The following is a 14,376-nucleotide window of genomic DNA, read 5'->3' on the forward strand; positions in this document are numbered from 1 at the left end:
AACATAAATCCAGTTCTTAACATTTTTCTTTAATACTTTGTGTATCTTCTTCTTTAAATGTCACCATTGACGTGGGATTGTTTTCAGGTCAACGGTAGATGCCAGTAGTGAAAAGAGGGCTTGGCAGGTGGTTCACAGATTCCTTCAGCATTTCAACTCTATTTAAAATGCTTTTTTTTAAAAAAAAACAAGAACCTGAAACTGAGCCTCACTGAATAGTTACCAGCCACAGCACAGTATAGATGAGGTAGTTTTATTGTGTAGAGTCAGAATTTTCCTTATGCACATGACACTGCTCTTAGGTGCAGGTGTTTCCAGGTGGGGCAGGGGCAAGGAGGGGAGTTAAGTGCGCTTCTGCCAGCCCTCTATCCTGACCTCAATCCCTCCGTCATCCTTCCATCCCATCCTCTCTCTTCTTTCTCTCTTTCTTGACAAGTTATTTTTACATAAGGTTTCTTAGGAACTGATAGCAGTGATGGTGACATTAGCTAGAGTTGCTCAATTGTCTTCAGTGATCTCTGGTTTGAATAGAGACCTGGTGTGACGTTTGAGTTGGCCCCTGAACAGATTGCTGGGGAAGTCACCAGGCTGCTTCCTGGATGGGCAGATGTCTGTCCCTGTCACAACAGGTTCTTAAAAATGTGCAATAACAAATGATTCACCATTACCACGCAAAACCACCTTATGACAAAAAACCTTGAGCGTTAGGAAGGCTGTTCAAGCATCCAACCTAAACTGCTTGCAGCCAAGTGCAATAGTTTGTGCCCTGCTTACTGTGGGTCTGGAGGGCAGCTTTTTCCCCTATGTCTTTGTAGCAGCCTTCGCCTGTTTAAACATTTTCATGTCTCCTTTTGCCTTCTCTAGACTAGCGAGTTTGAAAATTTTCTCTCTGAGTCCCAGCTCTGGGCCATGGAGGCGGGTACCAGGCTGTACAGCCCGGAAAATGCACTGGAACCCATCTCTGCCAAGGCTCTCCCCAGTTCAGCAGGATCCTGGCCACCCCTCGGTTCAAGCACATGAGCAGGGTGGCGGTGGCGTGACCCCTGCCCACCCGGTGTGACCACTGCTGTCTGCGTTGCAGGAGCTCCCAGGTGCCCGCAGGGGTACAGGCGGGACAGGTGGGCTGGGCAGCAGGGAAAACAGGCCAGGAAACGAGCCTGGCTGTAGAGGAATTGTAGAGGAATGAAGGTGGGTTAATTAACATTGATCATATACAGCTGTGGGCTGGCTTCAGGGGCAGTGGGTTGGCTGATGTGGTTAAGGTGCAGCTGTGGCTGGTTCCTGCTAAGTGGTTAAATAGCTCTAAGGGGTATGGAAGAGAGGCAGTCAATGAAGAGAGACCTGGGGGATGCAGAAGAGAGAGTGTGCTCTGGATGGAGGAGAAGCAAGAAGCAGGGTGGACTGGCCTGAAGAATATGAAGAAACACCATGAACAGTAGATGAACCTTTGAAACCTTGTGGGGGATTGGTGGCCGTGCCAGGGCAAGGCACGGGAACTGCTTATTGAAGTCAGCCTGGTATGGGGTGGTAGAGGCCTTGGTGCAGCCAGTTTTGATAGTGCTGCAACACCTGGCGGCCTACCGCGGCCCCCGCGTCGTGGCTGCCGGCTAATCCTGACCTCAGGAGGCATGCGCCATGTTTGGTACCCGGCTCGTTTCTGACATTTCTCTCTGAAATATAAAGGGCAAGATCTTAAAAATGCTTATTTGATTATGAAAGTGATTCCGTTCCTCCACCCCCCCTCCTGTCACTTGTGGTGACCAAAGACTTGCCCTGCCAGCCGCCGTTCTGTCCGTCCGCGCCTGACAGAGCCGGAGGCTTCTGGAGGGAGCGTCCTGCGGGCCAGGACAGCCAGCTGCGGCCGCCACAGGGCTGGGGCCGCCCGCGCCGGAGGCAGGGAGATACCGGCGCTGCTGCCCGGCCCTGCAAGCCCCGGGAGCCTGCCAGGGCGAGCGCCCGGCCCGCGGCTGCCGCCGGCCCGCCAGCCCGCCAGCCGAGGGGCTGCTGCCGCGGAGCTGCGGCGCCCTCTGGCGGCCTCCCGCCGTCAGCGCCCCTCGGCAGTTCTGCGCGGAGCAGCGGGGGACCCCCCCACCCCCCCTTCATTTTTCTTGTCTAATGTGATTTTCGGAGAGGCCATCCATTTAAGGCTGTGAGTAGGGAAAAAAGAAGACGGGTAGAACGACTAGTAGCTCCACAGGATTTATTTGACCAGCTTCCCTGGGAGCGAGACAGATTTATGTCATGTCAGTCTCACTGCGTTGCTTGTATCATTCAGAAAAAAGCACCCGCAGGCCAGCTCTAATATACTTCATTTCGCTAAGGTCGAGAGTATGGAGTATATTTATGTTACTTCAAAACAGCATCATCTAAACTGCATGCAGTGTGCTGAGAGGGAAACTGAAGCACAGTTCTGCTGTGAGCAGAAGCGGTAACAGCCTTCTGGTTGCTCATGCAGAGGTGGGCAGGGCAGTGGCCGCAGCCTGCCGTATGGAGATTGCCAGCCAGACCCGATGCCCGGCGGGGCATCCCCGTATCTGCTCCTGAAGGCTACGACCCGCAGCAGCGCTGGGAAGGTCTCAGAGTTGTTCCTTTAGCACTGCTTCGATGACTGAGCTGCTGTACGGTGGCTAGAACTGGCTCCAGCAAAGCTGACCTGGCACATTAGAATAACCAAACCGCACACTGGACTAACTCAGCCTCTGGACTTTATAATTTATCCTTAAAATCTGCATGACACTTGGGGTCAGCCCATCACGAGTGGTTGCTGCAAAGGGAAACTGTGGAAAGCTGATGGCTGTGAGCGAGATTTTGGAACCCCAGGTCCAGCTCCAGCTGCCGTGCTGGAGACGTCGGTGTGGGTGCAGGCAGGCGTGCAGCCGGCAGCGTGCACGTGGGAAGATGGTGATGGTGGCAGAGGGAGTGGCAGGGCTACAACACCCTGGTTCTTGCTCTGCATCCATCCTCTTCCTTTCCCTCTTTCCATTAAATTTGCAGCTGACCTGCACAGCACAATGCTGTGCAATGTAGAGGCACTCGAAGTAGCTGTGAGTAACTTGGGTAGCAGAAGCTGTGTCAGCTCAGGACTGGTTTTGGGTTTGTTTGTGTGGCAGGCATGTGCAGCGGGCAATGCAGTGCTGCTGTGACGGCCAGATGGATGCGAGAGGCACGTTCTGGGCTTTCGTCATCCAGGGAGACGGATCACCCAGGAGGCAAATCAGAGCTTGTGCTTCTCTACAGGAAAGGCTGGAAAAAGAAGGCACATCAGAGATGTGCCCCTGTGAGGGAGCCTAGGATTGCACAAGTTAATCTTTCTATTCGCCAGAGGAAACCAGAAGTCCTGCAGCAGAGCCTAATGCCTATAGGCTTTGGAAGACAACGAGAGAGAATGGAGCTGTGATATACAGTCTAGTATACAGGAACAATTAGATCACACAGTGCTGTCTTCAACTAATATCAGGTTGGACTAGAGCTACAGAGCAGAAAAGTCTGGGTTAAAGCTGGTTTGCAATCCTTAACGCACACTAGTCTGCTTCAGATTTGAAAGCTGCATGGCATGATGGGAGACTTTGGATGTAAACCCTGTGAATAAATAAAGAAACAAGTTGAAGATAAAGGCTGGGCTACGAAGGACTGAAAATCACTACTGATGTCAAAGTGAAATGCAGACAAAAGGATGAGTCCAGAACCTTGGTTTAAAGTTGCACTGAAACCCCTGGTTTAGCAACAGGATTTCTCTGTTAAATTCCTTCCTTCTCGCCAGCCTTGGGGCATACATAAAGACTGGCAGCTTGTCCTGCAACAAAGTGAGTTGGGGGTTGAACAAGTGGAGTGCTGCATGCTCTCCACTGACTCCCCAGCAGATCATTCAAAGTAAACAGTAAGTTAACTTGGAGTAGGTGGTGCAGTGGCTTCCCCCCATACAATGTCCATATGGGGAATCAGTGAAAGTGCTGTAATAATCTTGCCTGCTCATCAACTCGCCTATTTGCCTAAGCTCTGAGACTCTTCATGTGTACATGCATTCGTTTAAGGACAAGGCTTGGCCAGCTGAAGTCCCTGGCAAAGTTGTGTAGCCACACTTCAGTGGCTCCAGGACCTCGCTCCAGGAGCTTGCTGTGAGTGCGCCAAGGCTGGAGACCATTAATATTGTATTTCCTTCAGTTCTGTCAGTTGATTAAAAAAAGTCAAGCCTGACATGTGATTTCAATCCCTTTATTACTAATACCTAGAAATACTCTGATTCACAAATCCCAGATGCTTTTGTCTTCGTAGATTAGATGGGACCTTTCAGAAGTTAAGCACTTTTCCTTTCATAATGCCTTTCTCCTGAAAAAAATTGACTAATAAAATCATTAGGCTGCCTTAATGTTACTTTGTGTTTGTGAACGTGTTTCAGTAGTAGGGAATAGTTGTATAATGCAGAATCAGAACATAAATCCAAAGTTATACCAATTGCATATCAGAATATTTGATGACTTTCCATGGATTTGAGCCAAAATGTCAAATGTCAGTTCCTGTGTCTGTGTCCTCTAATAGACCTTGAAACGAGGAAGTACAAGCTCCAAGAAATAAAACCAATTCAAATTTCTGCAGAAAATCCTGGGCCTTACACCTAAGGATAAGAGTGAAGAGAAAGAAGGAGACATCATCAAGAAAGAGAAATGCTCTTTATTTGCTTTGTTGGACTTGAGCTGAAGGTGTGGAACACAGAGGTCTTGGACATGCTTATGATCTGGACACAGCAATTTCACTTTAAGCTAAATGTTTTCTGAGAAGGTGGTGAACTTGCTAGGGAAACAAGGGCAACAAGTTTGAAAAGGACTCGGTTATGGAAAAAGAGAGGTGAAAACTATCACAACAGACAGCTTGCATCCACCTGCACTAGGGCTTGTGGTGCCGGTAGTGTGGTTCAAAGAGTTACCACCCTTCAGTCAGTTTAGTGCCTCTAATGAACTTAATGAGGGTTTATGCAAATCTGTCCTACCTGGCATGACAGTGGCCTAGAAGCACTCTTGTAATCTGTCCCTCCATCTCTGATGAGAATCTAGGAACTAACAGCAATAATTTCCTAAACCAATTGCTTAAGGGCTACCTGTGCCCTGCAACAAAATTCCTCCATCCGAAAAAGTAAATAGTCCCCAGCCAGGTTACTGCCTAAATTTGCTGCTGCTCTTGGGAAAACAATACAAAACTACAACAGTATACAACAGTATAAACATATATGATACATATGACTTGGGCGTCATACAAAAGGAATTGTTTTAAAGCAATGTTCACAGATGGCACACCAGAGTTAAGAACCGTGTCTTCTAAGTGTTCTAATATTGAGCTTGGTCTCCTTTTCTAGTGTAGTTAACCTTGCTATCAGCAGGAGACATTAAATTCCTGCATCCAGATCATTTATAGAAACATGAAAGCACTGGCCCTGAAACTGAGACCTGGGGAACCTCACTGGTAACTGGCCACCAGCCTGATGTAACCCCATTTACTGTAACCTTTTAAGACCTACCCAGCAGCCAGTTGTTCACCCAACACCTTATGGACTTGTCTAGCTGTGTGCTGGACGTTTTGTCTAGAAGGATACTGTGAGAGACAAAAAAACCCTACATCTGCTGGCTTCCCTTGGTCAACTAGATGGGTGACTTTGTCGTAAAAGGAAATCAGTTTGGTTAAGCAGGACTTTCTCCTCATGAACCCATGAAGACCAGTAACTTTAAAAGTACATGACAATTGTCTCAAAAAAAAAAAAAAAAAGAAAAGAAGTATTCCACAGGCCTTCCTATATGAAACTCCAGGAAAACTGCCTGTAATTCTCATGTTCAATGTCATGCTGATTAATGCTTTATTGCATACAGGCAAGCTATGTAATTTAATGAATAGTGCAACAGGAATTTTTCAAAGACAATCATAGTAAGAGTGTTTAAGATTTTACCATCACAGGAGAACTGAACAAGATTCTTCATATCTGAGAGTATCAGAGAAGGCAGGCAGGCTGACAGATATTGCCCTGATTAAGGCCACGATATCAGTGTGGTGTGTTGTTGGCATGCAGACTGTTTCCTTTAAATAAGTCTTTCATGACCTTTACAGCAGGCAAGAGTGATGCTTGCTTGAGGACAGCACAACTATGTGAGTAATTCAGGGAAGCTGTAGAACCATGGATCCAGACCCCAAGGCTTGGAAAATCCTCTGGTGCTGTAATGTTGTTGTGTTATAGAAATGCCCTGACCATTCACCTCAGCAAGGACACAGGTTTCAGTGACCCCAGGATAACAGTCTGTGCCCCATGGTGTTCTCTAACCAGTCCAGACAGTGCGTGGTCACCTTGTCCTCTACCTGTGATGGCATTATCTGTCAAAATCTGGAAAAGTGGCAGAGATAAAGAAGATACATGAGCAGATATTAATCAGCTGGTGCATGTGGAATACCTACCTTTTTACTGGACCTCAATTTTCTGCTAGATGCTTCAGGTGTGGCAATTATTAATGAGATTTCCCAATTCCTGAGCCGGGCACCCAGTAAGCACAAAGCTCACTTGTAACCAAATATTCCTTCTCCCCACTAACCATGTGCCAAGCACTAGTAGGAAGCAAGGGACTACTGGTAGATATTTATAAATACGTATACATTAAAGGCAATATATTAATCACCTCTATATATCAGGTTGTATACATTATAATTTTAATACAATCAGCAATGACAGATGCTCGTTCTATAAAACTACACTTACAGTATTACTAAAAATCATAAATTAATAGAATGGTTTAGGTTGGGAGGGACCTTAAAAGATCGTCTAATTCCAACCTCCCTGTCATGGGCAGGGACACCTTCCACTAGACCACGTTGCTCAAAGCTCCATCCAACCTGGCCTTGAACACTTCCAGGGATGGGGCATTCACAAAAAAAGTTTACCGTCCATTGATTAACATACCAAAATAATATTACATGGTGTATTGCGGTCCATCATGTGCATCCACAGAGGAATAGTCTTCTCCATTACACCACTACCCTGCATCAGCATTTGTGAACTGGAAGCCTCCAGTATTGTGATAAAATTACAGAGAGGTCGTTGTGCTCTGCTACGTTACTCCCAATTTACCCTAATTTATTTTGTTTTGGATCGGCTAGTGCACAATTAGTATAATGGCATTTGTTTATGGTAAGTTAGGAAACAAAAAGGGGTTTTAAAGGAGCAAGGTCTTTAACTTTCAAAACCAGCAAAGGTGATACAAAATTATACCAACCAAATGAAAAGTGGAATAGATTTTTGCTACCGCAGGTCTTGGAAATCTGTATTGATAAATGTGGCATTATATGAATGGTGACTTGCTAAGTACACTTAACTGCTGTCAATTTTTTCCCAATACGTGAAAAAATACCCACTCCTAAAACGACAAGTGGAAATTGAGAATTAGTAGTAATATATTCAAATATTTTTAAGATCAAGCATAAATTTTGGCAATGTTTAGCCTTGTGTTGTCTTTCCATTGCTCCCTGAAATGAAAAGCCTAAATACCTACTTCTTATTTAATTCCTCTGACCTGGTATTTTGGAAGTCTTTCCCACCTATGTAGCCTGCATGCTATTTGGATATACTAGCGTTGAAACATATCTGATATTCAGCACATAATTTTCTGTGGGGTAACTGGAAAGTGCATTGAATTTTCCTTGAGAGGCTTGCTCAAGGCATGGATTATATTATCCTCTGTAGCTATGGGGAAGCTACAGCTAAAATTAAATTTTGTGCTTTATTTTAAGGTTAAAAAACACATTAGAAGTAAATCATTAACCCCAAAAAGCTCTGATCATAGATATTAATAGTAAAGTAGCTGATCTAGAAGAGATTGTATCCCTGAGTTCCTACAATAAACTCAGTGTGACTAAAAATAGCACTTGTGCTACTACTGTTGGTGAAGTAAATTCCAAGAAAGAGCAGGCTGAGTTCTGCCTTAGGATCATACCTGCTGCTGGCAAGGATGTCTCCTGCTCAGCTATGCAAGCTGGTGGGAATCCAACCCCAATGCCACTTTGGTCTGCTCAGGCTGCATCCCTCAGTCTTGCTGATAGAGCATAAGCAGTTTATCCAAGATTTCCTCTTGGATCAAGTGTTTGTGAAGGGGCCAAGAGCAGGTGGTATTTCATAATCTATTGATTTTTCCCTGAAGGGATTTGCAGCTGGAAGTCAGTTGTGTTATGAAACATTAACACATTCCCTTCCCAGAGTTAATGAGGAGATTAAGGCAAAATTTTCCTTTTCTCCAAGTCCCATCTTTTTTCTAATCCAGCCTGGACTTGCACCACATCCATGCTGCACAGCACCAGCAGAGTGTAAAACTATGGCTTCTGTTCCATTTGATTCAATTTAGAATAAAGATACCATTCCATTTCCCATAAAAAGAATTTGAACAGGATTTTGCTAACTTCCCTCGCACTGAATAACTGCTTTTCCTATTAACAGTTGTATTGAATTTCAATGGGCTTGAATTTATGGTGTAAGAGATCACTCAACATGACAAAGCATCACAAAATCATACTTGAACATAAGAAAACTTTTTGTTTGGTATTTACAAGGATCTCACCCCGTAGGCTTCTTGTCCATGGGAGGAACTCTTAGGCATATCACCAGACAAGAAAGTACCAATAATAGTAAGTTACATCATCAGGTACATTGTATAGCGGTACACTAGTACAGCATCAGCAGGACACTATGGTGACATCACAGGAGTTCTGTTTTTCCTCAAGGTAAGTAAATGCAGGTGCTTTGGCAGCTATAGTACCTCTCTGTGAGTCATGACATGGAAATCTCATTCAGGTGTCTAAGGAAAGCACACTTGTGAACACTAAACTAATACTGCTTTTTCTGAAGCCTCTCTTGCTACCCATATTTTTATGGTAACGCTCCTAACTACCTGATCTTGCTTTCTGTGCCGGTGCTGCCACTTGTTCTTGTAGCCAGAGCTATCTCAAACAGCCATGAACTGGGGACCACAAAAGGACACCATTTCCTTGAGAAGCCATGAAGAATCCCTTCATTGTTTTCCTCTCTGTTACGGACTGATTGGAAGTAGTCCCTTGAGAACTGCAAGTGTAAACTTAGGCAAAAAAAAAAAAAAAAATCACAGAAAGAGGAGATGGAAAAGTATATTAAAATCATCACACCTCTGCCAGGGAATAAATGTAACACTTACGGCATGCCCGAACCAAAACAGTAAGGAAAGAGGAAAATTTATACTTCAGGCAGACTGCTTTTCCTTGCCAAATAGTATTGCAAAAGGCTGCCTAATTAGCTATCTGCTATCACCCACGTATCCTTCAGATGCACTGTTTGGCGGGATTTTTCCTGCCACTAAGTACCAGTTTTCTCTAAGATGTATTAGTTTGCATTTTCCAAGGTCAGTTTCACTGCATTTGCTGCCCAGGTTTGTAACCACTTTTTCATAATCGGTATTGCTGCTCTCGCTAGTGGGTTAGGCAGTTCTGAATCCTCACTTCTTACAATCATTCCATGACACTTTGCTTTCCAAAATGACATGTAAAGGAATGTCACTTCTCTTTCATCAAATTGTCAGTCCATATATTACATTGCAGTATCATGAACATTTATTCACTAGTATCATTTCATGAAATTCTGTAACAGTTTTCTTACTAAGATGTAAACAAATTGTATGATTCTGCCAATGTCTGAAAAATCAAGCTATTCTAGTAAGATTATTTTTCAGACACTGAAGCTGTTTCATTGTTTATGGCTTCATGTACACTCAAGGAGCCCAGTCCTATCTCCTTTACTTACCCAAACAGTTCCAGTGGCACAGCTTATGAGAATGGGCAGAATTTGGCCCTGTATCCCTGTTTCACCCTGGTTAAAAAAAGCACAAATCCTGATAACATCTGGCATCTTCTAACACTGAATGCTTAACATGATTTTTAGAGGAAGTTCAGCACTTAACTGCCAGTGAAACCAATAGTTACTATGCACCAAATACTTCACAACAGCACTGTTGGATCATAAAACATCCTTACAGAAATACTTTTAGATTTCTGTACCTTTAGCACCATCCTTCATCTCTGACACGTGCTAGAGGAAACTGGGTGACAACAGATCTGCCCATCTGCCCTATATTTTGACCTCTCCCACCTGGCGTAATACATCCCAGGATAGCTGTACAAGCCTGTTCTAAAGCTATTTTGCCTAGCTGCTTTCACTGTAAGGAAGGGCAAGGGTAAGAGAAAACACCACTTAGTGGTGGCTTTTTTGTGTTTTTTATGAGTGTAGCTAAGACAGTATCCAGAGAGAGCATTCGCAGGTTTGTCCTGTGAGAGGGGCAGTAGCCCCTCATTAGCACTGGCTGGTAGCTAGTCTAGCCCTTCTCCCATGGGTTTCAGCTGTCTGCGATCCAACACCTACTTCTGATAGCATCAACTTCTGAAAAAATCGCTCCATCGTGAGACAGTACACAGAATCATGCAAGTTAAGAAAGGCAAAACGGCAGTGGGTAATTTTGAGATGTGGATAGTTAGCAGTTCAGAGATTCAAAAGGAAAAAACACTGCTACCAAAAGGTGTAAAATGCTAAGAGAAAAAAGAGGTGGCTGGAAGATCACAACACAGCAATGATCAGCCCGTTCCAAGGACAGTGAGGACTTTTCCCCTCATGGCTGACAACTGCCTGGCCGGCAGCGACTGGCTGCTTCAGAAGAAACATAGCCTCACGAATGTCACCTTCAGAGCCTTCTAACACTATGTGTTCACTTAGGCGTGAAACCGTGAAAACCATCACCTTTCAGCAATTGGTTATGAAGTTCCATACCAGCAGACCTCTAGTCTGTCTTTGCCATGAGCTTTTATTCTTCACTGTGGATATTAGTCATATGATTTAGTGCCAAAATGGGTAATATAATGCAATGTACTGGGGAGTACTTCTAGAGCTTGGAAATCATCATTCCTAAATCATTTTGACATGAAGAACTGGGAATCTTCTGAGAAGATCTGAGAATCAAAGGAACTAGCTCAGGCTTGGCCTGTCAAGAAACTGATGAACAGCTTGATCTTTTTAGAAAGCAAAAGAAGGGAATCTATAAAATGCAGGAATGATAACATTCTCCTGCTAATTAAATTATTAAGGCCTCTAATAAAGAACAGATGATGTTTCAATGACGAGTATGCTGTATTAATGCTTTGACAACTAAGAGTTTCCAGTTGTATATTAAATGTATGTGTTAAAATGTAGCACATAAAGCACCTCCTTTCCTTCCATGATTCTGCAACAGAAAGAAACCAACAAAAGGTTTTTCTCAAACTTCCACACGAAAATTACCATTGGAACACAATTAAACCTCAGAATGCAGTCCCAAAGCAGTTTGATAAAGATGTGAACAACAGGGTACTCTGACCTGATTTTTTGGTGTGACTACCGCATATACAAACTAAACCCCCCAATTTCACCCAAAGCTGTATCAGTGGAAATTTAAATGAGAGTAGCATTGTCCTAGGATAAGGAATTACAGGCTGGGGGAGGGGGATGACTGACAGTTTTAAGTGCACAGTGATCCTGTAAACTGCACAGGTTAAAGCTCTTTCACCAACTAATGAAACTGTAATATTAAAAGTTTTATTAAAAGATTTTTTAAAAGCAATATAAACTTTTCATAGAAGTCTGATAGTATGTTAGTATATAACAAAATTTGTTTCTTGAGCATCTGAAGACATACGAAAGTCAACTCACAATGCCTTTGAGTAGTTTCTGCATTCAGTGCCAAGACCCGTAGTAATGAAGATGGTACAAAATCTTGAACTCAAGAGTACTACACACCTCTTGCAGTGTTGCCGAGAAATGCTAAAGATGTTGTTGTTGTTTGGTTGTTTAGTGTGGTCAAAGTCTCACTAAGCAATGAATTACCTCTGGAGATGCTAATTCTTCCTCTGCCTGAGATCCTGCCTCATTTATGGTTTCCTTTTCATCTTTTGCTTACCTGGCTTCCAGGAATACTTTATCTTTTGCAATGAGACTGCACTGACGGTGGAATCTCATGTCAGACCTTCCTGGGCCACTTGTAATACAGCAGTATTATCTGTGGACATTCCTGCACGGCCGTTTAATGCCTTCTCTGTGGCTCAGTGTTATCATGGGCTGAATCGAGTGAATATTTAACAGAGTCAAGCTATCTGGAAAATAAGTTTCCAGCTGGGAAAGTCGGGACCGAGTGACTGTGTAGTTGGTTAATATTCACGTACAGATTTATGCTTGTTTCTACAAAGTGTCCTAATAGCACAGCTTGATGCAGTGTAAGAAATAAACCCCAACACCTCTCGTTTAATAGCTCTCTTATGATTCCTGCGGATTATCTATGGGTTCTTTTAGGCGCTACATGAAATTTCACTTAATGCTTCCGAGGAGAAGTTCGGTCCCTTGCCCAGAGCAAACCTTGGCTGCAGCATATTCCAGTAAAAGTTAATCTCGAGCTTTCGGTTTGCAGAACCGTTTCACCTGAGGGTCCGCAGTGCCGCGGGCAGCGGGGAGCGCCGGCCCGCACACCCTGCTGCACCCCAAACCTCGGAACGGGGCGCTGAGGCGGGGGCGCGCGCGCTTGTCCCCGCGGGGAGCGCGGCTGCAGCGCCGGGCGTGCGGGGGGAGCGCCGGCGTGGGGCGGCTGCCCTGCGGAGGGGGAGGGGAGGGGACGGGACGGGAGGGGACGGGAGGGGACCCCCGGCCCGTCCCACGCCGCCGGCGGCCGCGCCCCCGCGCCGGGCGCTCAGAAAAAGGGACGGGGCGGAAGAGCGGCGCGAGTGGTGCTGGCTGCGGCGGGGGGGAGGCTGCTGCTGGGCCCCGCACCGAGGGCGGCCCCGCACCGAGGGCGGCCCCGCACCGAGGGCGGCCCCGCACCGAGGGCGGCCCCGCACCGAGGGCGGCCCCGCACCGAGGGCGGCCCCGCACCGAGGGCGGCCCCCGCCCGCACCCCGCCGAGGCGCCGCGCTCTGTCCTCCCTCCCTCGCGGAGCGGTGGCACCGACGGCCGCAGGACCCCGTCACCGTGCCCGGCACAGCCTGCCCGCCGCCACCACGGGCCGCCGGTGCCAGCGCCCGGAGGCACCATGACCGTGCTCAAGCTGTCCCTCATGGCCTTCAGCTTCGTCTTCTGGGCGGCGGGGCTGACCATGCTCATCATCGGCCTCTGGGCCAAGCTGTCTCTGGGGAGCTACCTGGCACTGTCAGCCGACGACTACCCCAGCGCCCCCGCCATCCTCTTGGCCGCTGGTGCTGCCGCCATGGTCTGGGGCTTCCTGGGCTGCTTCGGCGCTGCCACGGAGCACCGCGGCCTCCTGCGTGCCTACAGTGCCTTCCTGACCGCCGTGCTGGCGGCCGGGCTGACAGCGGGTTTCTCGGCACTTCTCTACCGCCAGAACGTTGCGCGGGGTTTCCAGGAAGGGCTGCGCCAGGCCCTGCTCGCCTACGGGCAGGACGAGGGGGTGGCGGACGCCCTGGACGCGTTGCAGCGTGCCTTGTCCTGCTGCGGTGTGGAGAGCTACCGCGACTGGCTCACCTCGCCCTGGGCGCTGGAGCAGAACAGCTCGGTGCCCCTCAGCTGCTGCCGGGCCCGCCTGGGTTGCCGGCGCGGCCTGCCCGACGGGCTGCACCGCGATGGTTGCTTCAGCAAGGTGTCGGCCTTCGTCAGCGGCAACATGTTTTATATTGCCACGGCTGCCCTGGGGCTGGCGCTGCTGCAGCTCATCGGCATTGTGCTGGCCTGCCTGCTGGCTGCCCGCATCCCTGCCCACCTGCTGGGCATCGCCACCCCTCGCTGAGGTCCCCCCGGGCCTACCCCTCATCCCCCCAGCTCCCCTCTTTCCCCCGTACCTGAGTGCACTCGACTGGGAAAATCCTGCCTTCGTATTCCTCCCTTCCATCTGAGCTTTCTCCTCCAGACTCCGTTCCTCCTCCGGAGCCTGTGGCAGGTGCATCAGTGCCACAGGCATACATACCCACACCCCCTCAGAGCTGGTCCCCACGGGCCCCCGGGAGCCTCCAGACTGCTTCAGTGGAAGGTGCCGGCAGCGTGGACGGATGGCACCCTCTGGGGCAGCAGGGACACCTGGGTCGAGGCTGACCAGTTTTCTGGTGATGTAAACATCCTGGGACACTGAAATAGGGGCCAGGAAAGAGAAGAGGGTCTGGGAGAGCAAGAGAGGTGCTTCTCAGCATTACACTGGGTGAGTGTTCTTCTGAGACTGGAAAATGATGGTACTGGAAAACTGCTGGAGTGCACAAGGGGCAGACCCGGTTCAGGGACACCCAGGTCGCCCTGCCAGCAGCTGCCGTCGAGGGCTGCTTGAGGGACTGCCCAGCAGCACGCACCCCCCTGCTGCAGAGATTTCCTACCTT

General features: G+C 47.5%; 1 protein-coding gene across 1 annotated transcript; it reads left to right on the plus strand.

The window, feature by feature from the left end:
* Positions 1 to 13,088: 13,088 nt before the first annotated feature.
* On the plus strand, positions 13,089 to 13,799 carry LOC102051365 (tetraspanin-7-like). The gene has a single exon (XM_005438670.2). The coding sequence runs from the start codon at positions 13,089 to 13,091 to the stop codon at positions 13,797 to 13,799; it is 711 nt and encodes a 236-aa protein (XP_005438727.2).
* The last annotated feature ends 577 nt before the right edge of the window (positions 13,800 to 14,376 follow it).

The sequence above is a fragment of the Falco cherrug genome, chromosome 5, assembly GCF_023634085.1.
Source record: "Falco cherrug isolate bFalChe1 chromosome 5, bFalChe1.pri, whole genome shotgun sequence".
NCBI classification, from domain to species: domain Eukaryota; kingdom Metazoa; phylum Chordata; class Aves; order Falconiformes; family Falconidae; genus Falco; species Falco cherrug.

Excerpts from the sequence above, each read along its gene's own strand:
- LOC102051365 (XM_005438670.2), top strand. The coding sequence starts at position 13,089 with ATGACCGTGCTCAAGCTGTCCCTCATGGCCTTCAGCTTCGTCTTCTGG.